The following is a 9777-nucleotide window of genomic DNA, read 5'->3' on the forward strand; positions in this document are numbered from 1 at the left end:
GTGAGAGATCATCTTATAATGCTACCGTCAATCAAAGCAAAATAAGATGCATAAAAGATAAACATCACATGCAATCAATATAAGTGATATGATATGGCCATCATCATTTTGTGCTTGTGATCTCCATCTCCGAAGCACCGTCATGATCACCATCGTCACCGGCGCGACACCTTGATCTCCATCGTAGCATCGTTGTTGTCTCGCCAACTTATGCTTCTACGACTATCGCTACCGCTTAGTGATAAAGTAAAGCATTACAAGGCGATTGCATTGCATACAATAAAGCGACAACCATATGGCTCCTGCCAGTTGCCGATAACTCGGTTACAAAACATGATCATCTCATACAATAAAATATAGCATCACGTCTTGACCATATCACATCACAACATGCCCTGCAAAAACAAGTTAGACGTCCTCTACTTTGTTGTTGCAAGTTTTACGTGGCTGCTACGGGCTGAGCAAGAACCGTTCTTACCTACGCATCAAAACCACAACGATAGTTCGTCAAGTTAGTGTTGTTTTAACCTTCTCAAGGACCGGGCGTAGCCACACTCGGTTCAACTAAAGTTGGAAAAACTGACACCCGCCAGCCAGCTGTGTGCAAAGCACGTCGGTAGAACCAGTCTCGCGTAAGCGTACGCGTAATGTCGGTCCGGGCCGCTTCATCCAACAATACCGCCGAACCAAGGTGTGACATGCTGGTAAGCAGTATGACTTGTATCGCCCACAACTCACTTGTGTTCGACTCGTGCATACAACATCTACGCATAAACCTGGCTCGGATGCCACTGTTGGGGAACGTAGTAATTTCAAAACAATTCCTACGCACACGCAAGATCATGGTGATGCATAGCAACGAGAGGGGAGAGTGTTATCTACATACCCTCGTAGACCGAAAGCGGAAGCGTTAGCACAACGCAGTTGATGTAGTCGTACGTCTTCACGATCTAACCGATCAAGTACCGAACGCACGGCACCTCCGAGTTCAGCACACATTCAGCCCGATGATGTCCCTCGAACTCCGATCCAGCCGAGTGTTGAGGGAGAGTTTCGTCAGCACGACGGCGTGGTGACGATGATGATGTTCTACCGATGCAGGGCTTCACCTAAGCACCGCCACAGTATTATCGAGGTGGACTATGGTGGAGGGGGGCACCTCACACGGCTAAAAGATCAAACGATCAATTGTTGTGTCTCTAGGGTGCCCCCCTGCCCCCGTATATAAAGGAGAAAGGGGGGAGGTGCGGCCGGCCAGGAGGGGCGCGCCAGGTGGAGTCCTACTCCCACCGGGAGTAGGACTCCCTCCCTTTTCCTAGTTGGATTAGGAGTGGAGGGGGAAAGAGGAGGGAGAGAGGAAGGACAGGGGGTGCCGCCCCCCTCTCCTTGTCCTATTCAGACTAGGGGAGGAGGGGCACGGCCCTGCCCTGGCCGCCTCTCCTCTTCTCCACAAAGGCCCACTATGGCCCATTAAGCCCCCGGGGGGTTCCGGTAACCCCTCGGTACTCCGGTAAAATCCCGATTTCACCCGGAACACTTCCGATATCCAAATATAGGCTTCCAATATATCAATCTTCATGTCTCGACCATTTCGAGACTCCTCGTCATGTCCGTGATCTCATCCGGGACTCCGAACAACCTTCGGTACATCAAAACATATAAACTCATAATATAACTGTCATCGAAACATTAAGCGTGCGGACCCTACGGGTTCGAGAACTATGTAGACATGACCGAGACACGTCTCCGGTCAATAACCAATAGCGGAACCTGGATGCTCATATTGGCTCCCACATATTCTACGAAGATCTTTATCGGTCAGACCGCATAACAACATACGTTGTTCCCTTTGTCATCGGTATGTTACTTGCCCGAGATTCAATCGTCGGTATCTCAATACCTAGTTCAATCTCGTTACCGGCAAGTCTCTTTACTCGTTCTGTAATACATCATCCCGCAACTAACTCATTAGTTGCAATGCTTGCAAGGCTTATAGTGATGTGCATTACCGAGTGGGCCCAGTGATACCTCTCCGACAATCGGAGTGACAAATCCTAATCTCGAAATACGCCAACCCAAAAAGTACCTTCGGAGACACCTGTAGAGCACCTTTATAATCACCCAGTTACGTTGTGACGTTTGGTAGCACACAAAGTGTTCCTCCAGTAAACGGGAGTTGCATAGTCTCATAGTCATAGGAACATGTATAAGTCATGAAGAAAGCAATAGCAGAATACTAAACGATCGTGTGCTAAGCTAACGGAATGGGTCAAGTCAATCACATCATTCTCCTAATGATATGATCCCATTAATCAAATGACAACTCATGTCTATGGCTAGGAAACATAACCATGTTTGATCAACGAGCTAGTCAAGTAGAGGCATACTAGTGACACTCTGTTTGTCTATGTATTCACACATGTATCATGTTTCTGGTTAATACAATTCTAGCATGAATAATCAACATTTATCATGATATAAGGAAATAAATAATAACTTTATTATTGCCTCTAGGGCATATTTCCTTCACTTGCGGGTTCCGCCCATGAACCTATGCATAGGGGTTGGCACACGTTTTCGTCTTGATTCTCCGGTAGAAACTTTGGGGCACTCTTTGAGGTTCTATGTGTTGGTTGAATAGATGAATCTGAGATTGTTTGATGCATATCGTATAATCATACCCACGGATACTTGAGGTGACATTGGAGTATCTAGGTGACATTAGGGTTTTGGTTGATTTGTGTCTTAAGGTGTTATTCTAGTACGAACTCTAGGGCTGTTTGTGACACTTATAGGAATAGCCCAACAGATCGATTGGAAAGAATAACTTTGAGGTGGTTTCGTACCCTACCATAATCTCTTCGTTTGTTCTCCGCTATTAGTGACTTTGGAGTGACTCTTTGTTGCATGTTGAGGGATAGTCATATGATCCAATTATGTTATTATTGTTGAGAGAACTTGCACTAGTGAAAGTATGAACCCCAGGCCTTGTTTCCTAGCATTGCAATACCGTTTACGCTCACTTTTATCGCTTGCTACCTTGCTGTTTTTATATTTTCAGATTACAAATACCCATATCTACCATCCATATTGCACTTGTATCACCATCTCTTCGCCGAACTAGTGCACCTATACAATTTACCATTGTATCGGGTGTGTTGGGGACACAAGAGACTCTTTGTTATTTGGTTGCAGGGTTGCTTGAGAGAGACCATCTTCATCCTACGCCTCCCACAGATTGATAAACCTTAGGTCATCCACTTGAGGGAAATTTGCTACTGTCCTACAAACCTCTGCACTTGGAGGCCCAACAACGTCTACAAGAAGAAGGTTGTGTATTAGACATCATAGGGTGATGGGGTCGTGTCCGGGCCTGTCCTGGGATGCGGTGGCCGTGCGCTCAGCGCGCGGCCGCATCCGTTTGCCCCATCCTGTCTGCCAGGGCCAAAAATGCCCATATTTTCATATCAAAACTAGTTTGCACGTCCAAATATTTGTCTAAAAATAAAGATAGTTTTACAACCCAATTGAAATTGTCTCTAATAAAATAGTTTTACAACCAAATCGCAATTGTCTTGACTGAACATAAAATGAACCAATACATCTATTGGTTGCCAATGTGATCCCACACGTGCTCAACCAAGTCATTTTGAAGATCCAAATGAGTGTGGCAATCACGCAGCTCACGGTGCAATTGGACAAACTGTTCAAATGTGGCCGGTTCTTGGTGCAGGGGCTCAACATTTTCACCTTGATAATCAAATCCTTGGTCGAAGATACTCTCATCACGCTCGTCCTCGATGATCATGCTGTGCATGATCACACAAGCAGTCATCACCTCCCAAAGCTTCGTTTCATCCCATGACAGTGCAGGGTTTCGAACGATACCCCGCCGGGATTGAAGCACACCAAAAGCACGTTCCACATCCTTTCTAGCACTCTCTTGCATTTGGGCAAATCTCTTTCTCTTCTCACCTTGGAGTTTCGAGATTGTCTTCACAAAAGTTGACCACTGAGGATATATACCATCAGCTAGATAGTATCCCTTGTTGTACTGGTGGCCGTTGATATCAAAGTTGACAGGTGGGGAGTGGCCTTCTGCAAGCCTTGCGAAGACCGAAGAACACTGCAACACGTTGATATCATTGTGAGAGCCTGCCATGCCGAAGAAAGAATGCCATATCCAAAGATCCTGCGAAGCCACCGCTTCTAATATGACGGTGCACGCCTTGACATGCCCCTTGTACTGGCCCTGCCAAGCAAATGGACAGTTCTTCCACTCCCAGTGCATATAATCCATGCTGCCAAGCATGCCTGGAAAGCCTCTAGCTTCGTTGGTCGCCAACAATCTCTCTGTATCAGCAGCAGTTGGCTGCCTCAAGTACTCTGGGCCAAACACCTCGATCACAGCCTGGCAGAACTTGTACATTGACATTAGACATGTTGTCTCACTCATACGCACATACTCATCCACCAGATCGTCTGGAATTCCATATGCAAGCATGCGGATGGCCGCGGTGCATTTCTGGTAAGAGGAGAATCCAAGCTTGCCAAGGGCATCCGTCTTGCACTGGAAGTATGGGTCATGAGCAACCACTCCCTCTCGGATACGACTGAACACATGCCTTGCCATTCGAAAACGGCGACGGAATTTATCCGGCTTGAAGAGCGGGGTGTTGGAAAAGTAATCGGCATAGAGCAGGGCGTGGCCTCTCTTCCTGTTGCGGTTCAGGTTAGGAGCACGGCCAGGGACTGACCCCCTGTACCGAGGAAGCTGCCGTTGAATGTGGTCGTGAACGACCAGGGCAGCCACCACAAGATCTTCATCATTCGACGACGAATCGTCCGATGAACAAATGAAGTGATGGAAGAAAAACTCATCTCCACTGTCCATACCTTTGTGGGCAAAATGTCGAACACCTTGCGGTCGTGGTGGCAAAGAGGCCGCGATGATCACCTCGATGCAGCAGAGGTGGTTGCCGGCCGGCTACTGGCCGCTCTGTAGCTCTCGTCGGAAGCTGCCGCGGCCGCCGTGGTACGTCGCCGGCGGTCGTATCCCCTCTGCCACCGGCAAAGACGGTGACGGCCAAACCTCCTCCGATCGACGGCCAAAACTACGGCGAAAGCTCGGGCGTGTTGGCGTCCATGTCGAGACGTTGTTTGGTATGGACGGCCGTGGCCTGCGCAGTGAGGAGGTGGCCGGAGAATAGCGGCGGCGCCGGCGGGGGGTGGGGCGGGGAGAGGGGGTGGAGGCGTTGGAAGCGAAGGGACTACTAGTGTCCCCGACAGGCGGGCCACGGGAGGACAAGGGCGTGCCGCGAACCCGTCCGCGCGATGTCCGTTTGACCCCAAACTTGACGCAAGTTTGGGCCAGGGATGAGTTGAAAACGGACGGAATCCGGATATTTGTTCGTTTGGGGCCGCGCGTTGGGCCGCGCTATTTGTCCGTTCTACCTCAAACGGACACACCGGGACAAGATGGGGTCGCGCGGTGGAGTTGGCCTAATGAGGTCCACCTCGCAAAAGAATATACGGTGTGTGCGGTGGAGTCCCGTCCCGTCAGTCGGGCTTCCCCCGGTGTCTTGTTTCGTTAGGCTGCCCCTCCGCGGCCGGTGCCGACGCGATCGATCCCCCTTCCGCCTCGCCTTCTTTCTTGGATCCGAATTCAGATAAAGCTCGCCCTGCTGCCTCAAAACTGAAAATAATAGATAGAGCAGCCGACCGGGAGAGAGAGAAAGAAAGAGAATCGCTCCGCCTGATCTGTGCTCTCGAGCCTGGCGTCGTCGCACCGTACCATGGGGCTGCCGGCACTCAATCGGCTCATGTCTGTGCAGCGCGATCGGCGTCGCCGGCCAACTCAAGGCCGCAGTAAGCCGCCCGACTCTCAGCTCCCTAGTTCGGCCGCTCTGTTTATTCATCTATGCCATGTGTTGTGTCTTCATGTCCTGATGACATCTAGTTCAGCACGTTTCTTTTAGCATCAACAGCCTATAACCAAGCTCTATTTTTCTTTTTTTGCCATTAATCTGTAATCTGTTCAATGTCTGACCAAGAGGGCTGGGCGGTCGATCTGTACAAATATTTTTGTGTCTGCCGTTTACAGTTTCTTTTCCCCGAAGAATAAAAGAGCAGTATACATGTAGTTTTCTTCCTCGGCATCTCTTTAATTTCTAACCAATGCATGGTGTATCGCAGATGGACTGGTAACTTCATCCCTGGCTAAAAGGAAGGACTCACCCTGCATACATGATGAAAATTCTCGACTTGATAAAAAATCGAGATATTCAGGACCACCCCTTCTAGAGGTTCGCCATAAAAATGCTGATAATTAGCAACTTACTTATATTGCAAGTAAAATATCACTGTGACGGTTCTAGCTGCGCAAATTGGTGGATCAATACTAGCTAAATCAAATTATCTCTTCATAAGGACTAGACTTCCTACTTCCCTAGCTATAGCTATCCCCGAACTAGTTGCTTCAACTTCTTCCCGTGTGATTGTGCTACCTCTATGCTTTTGTTGGCTTCGTAGTCCACTGCGGTGCATATGTTTGTGTTTTTCACCGTAGCTGCTAAAGCTGTTGGATTCGTTTACATGGTCTTGTGCACATTTGAATGCTCAGATATAACTACCTTATTGTTAGTGTTATTACATATGATCCTATTTTTCCTTTCCAAAATTGAAGCAACTGTTCGCCTTTACAATCCCTAAGTTGATCTTTTCACCAATGCTTGTTCATGCAGGACATTTGGCATCATATACATTCTCTGCTTCCTCTGCGAGATGCTGCGCGTGTTGCCTGCGTGTCTCATTCATTTAGAAGTTCTTGGAGTTGTTTTCCCAATCTCAGCTTAACTAGGGAAACACTGGGTTTGGATGACGGGATGGATGGATTGTCATGTCCATGTGAAGTAGCGATGGATCTTGCAAGGAAAACCGACCACATTCTAAAAAACCACTCAGGCATTGGCGTTAAGGCACTTAAGCTTGAAATATGTGATTTCCCCTTTTTCAACACCTCCTGTGATCTCGATCGTTGGCTTCATATTGCTGTCAAACCAGGGATTGAGGAACTTGACCTCCAGCTTATTGAATCTCATGCAGCTCTTTGTCGAGAAAAATCTCATGCGGCTCTTTGTCGAAAGATATCTCAAAAATCACATGCAACTGTGTACAACTTTCCATGCTCACTTTTAGATGGGAGTGGCAAGTCGATCCAGCAGCTTTATCTCAACAATTGTGCCCTCCGTCCCACGGTTGCACTTGGCCGCTTAAGAAGCCTGACTAGTCTAAATTTTTTTTATGTGCGTATTACAGAAAATGAGTTAAGGTGCCTTTTTTCCAGTTCAATTGCTTTGGAGAAACTGACACTCAGGTCCTGCGATGAATTATTTTTCCTGGAGATACCTAGCCTGTTGCAGCGGCTTAGCCACCTGGTTGTCGAGGATTGTAGAAATCTGGAAGTGATAAAGAGCAAAGCCCCTCATCTGTACAGTTTTGGATATCGTGGTACCCTAGTACGACTATCACTTGGTGATTCATTGCAAAACCTATACATTGATGCTTCAGATCAGGACGTTGTTCATCATGCTTGTGCCGATCTTCTGCACGTGGTGCCAAATCTTGAAGCTCTTGAAATATATTCGTATCATCCGGTATATTCTTATAGTTTGGATTATTAGACACCAGAACTATGCAACAAGCAGTAACCTGTACTTTAGTGGGATAATTAATCTGAATCATTTTTTATGCAGATGGATACACTGGTGGTACCTGGCAAATTTCTCCACCTCCAACGACTATGTATCGGGTTTTTTACCACAGACTATGATTATTTGTCTCTGGTTTCTTTACTCGATGCGTGTCCTTCCTTGGAGACTTTTGTATTGTCCGTAAGTCTACAGAGTGTAGTAGAAGTTGTACATACACCCCTAGCAAAACTATGTGCAGTTTTACTAAGTTATATATAGCATTAATACAAGTATATGTTTTGTCTTTTCACTGTTGTTATTGACATTGCCATCTATCCAATGTAGGTAGAGCCAGATCGCGTGAGGCAAGAAACAGTTTTAGGAAATTCTTCTCATAATCTAATCCAGATGCCAGGCCACATGCATAGGAACATAAAGGATGTGCATATCATTGGCTTCTGTTCTGCAAACAGCATGGTTGAGCTAACATGCCATATACTTGAGAATGTGAAGTCGCTTGAGTACCTTACACTGAGCACCTCTGGGGATGATGAAATTTTGTGTTCTAAAAGTGAAAATGGTACATGCCTTCGAATGAACAAGTATATGAGGATGGAAGCCCGCAAAGCACTCTTGGCCGTGGAAAGACACATTTTGGGGAAAGTTCCATCTACCGTAGAGTTAGAAGTTGTGAAGCCTTGCAGCCGGTGCAATACTCTTTAAAATTTAGGCCAGGAATAAGGTGGTCTTTTAACCCAGGTGCATGTTCTTGCCATTGTAATTTCTCTTTCTTGCACCTTGTGTGTGCGTGCGCACGTGATTCTACACGGCAAGAATAAGTGGTATTTGCATCATTTCTTTTGTTCTTGTTCTGATCGATTAGGCTTGTATTTTAAGTGCACAAGTCTTGTACTTGGCTGTACCTGTTGCACTAGTTGACTAGTGATTATAGTTGGGTACAAAAGCTGTGATGCGGTATCATGGTCAAACAAAAAGGAAAATATTTTTTTGTTCAAAGTAGGAATCTCATCACATGATGAACACATTTATTTTATTAAACAAAATTTAGCGGCGTTGGTGTTTATATATTTATAAAGAGATTACATGTACAACTACAAGTCATATATGAAGCTACATACAAGTCTAATACCCTCCCTCAATTTCAACCGTCTTCCGCAAGTTGAGATTGCGCCAACAATTTTTAAACAAGGGTAATGGCAACGGCTTGGTGAAGATGTCCGCAAGCTGATCTTTAGAGGAGATAAACTTGATCGGAAATACTGGATTGGACGAAAGGTGTGTAGCACCAATGTTATCACATCAAAGAACTGGTGGTTGTCGTTGAGGTACTCGTAACTCACGAAGCAAAGACTACCCAAATAAGTTTTGCAGTTGCATTTGCTACTTGCTTGAGAGCACTCCAGGCGATCAGGTTAGGGCCGAAAGAGACCGCATACCCCCTCCCCCCCTTTGGATCGCGGATCATCGGGATTGTAGGGTGAAAGAACAGCAGAGGGAGCAGGCCGAAGATGTAATCCATAAGAGGTTGTGAGGTGAACATAATGAAGAATTCGCTTCACGGCTGACCGATGTCAATCCCGAGGTGCATGTAGGTACTGGCAAACACATTTTTGGCAAAAATCACTGTTCTAACTTGTGGTCGAAATCAATTCACAAACTGAACTGTTGGCGAATTTTTTTGCTTCGCTGACCCTTTCGTGTAGAGCCCGACAGTCGGGCGCCACACTACACTGTGCAACGCCTAACTGACAGGCGTTGCACGTCTGGCAGCGTCGCATTCTGGGCTGTCCGAAAGTTGCTAAGTCAGTGTGCAACGCCTGAGAGTTAGCGCCTAGTGTGTAGGCATTGCACTAGTGGCTTCACTATTTGCAACTACAAGATGAAGCGGCCACTAGTGCAACGCCTAGCGTCTAAGCGCTACACTGCCTAGCTCTTAGGAGTTGCACGCTGATGTAGCAATTTTCAGCCAGTTTGGGGTGTGACGCTGCCCAGATGTGTAGCGCCTGTCATTCAGACGCTGCACAGTGTAGTGTGGTGCCTGTCTGTCAAACGTTACACGAAAGGG

The 9777-nt window shown here is 46.8% G+C and overlaps 2 protein-coding genes across 2 annotated transcripts; one reads left to right on the top strand and one right to left on the bottom strand.

Moving 5' to 3' along the window:
- Positions 1 to 3604: 3604 nt before the first annotated feature.
- LOC109772905 (uncharacterized) lies at positions 3605 to 4894 on the bottom strand. Its single transcript, XM_020331608.1, has 2 exons — positions 4315 to 4894; positions 3605 to 4155 (listed from the first exon to the last, which is right to left on the bottom strand). Exons 1-2 carry the CDS (start codon positions 4892 to 4894, stop codon positions 3605 to 3607), a joined length of 1131 nt encoding a protein of 376 aa, XP_020187197.1.
- A 684-nt stretch (positions 4895 to 5578) lies between these two features.
- On the top strand, positions 5579 to 8640 carry LOC109772902 (uncharacterized). Its single transcript, XM_020331606.3, has 5 exons — positions 5579 to 5868; positions 6196 to 6305; positions 6744 to 7655; positions 7755 to 7892; positions 8037 to 8640. Exons 1-5 carry the CDS (start codon positions 5796 to 5798, stop codon positions 8412 to 8414), a joined length of 1611 nt encoding a protein of 536 aa, XP_020187195.1. The 5' UTR covers positions 5579 to 5795; the 3' UTR covers positions 8415 to 8640.
- The last annotated feature ends 1137 nt before the right edge of the window (positions 8641 to 9777 follow it).

This window comes from Aegilops tauschii, chromosome 5, assembly GCF_002575655.3.
Source record: "Aegilops tauschii subsp. strangulata cultivar AL8/78 chromosome 5, Aet v6.0, whole genome shotgun sequence".
NCBI lineage: Eukaryota > Viridiplantae > Streptophyta > Magnoliopsida > Poales > Poaceae > Aegilops > Aegilops tauschii.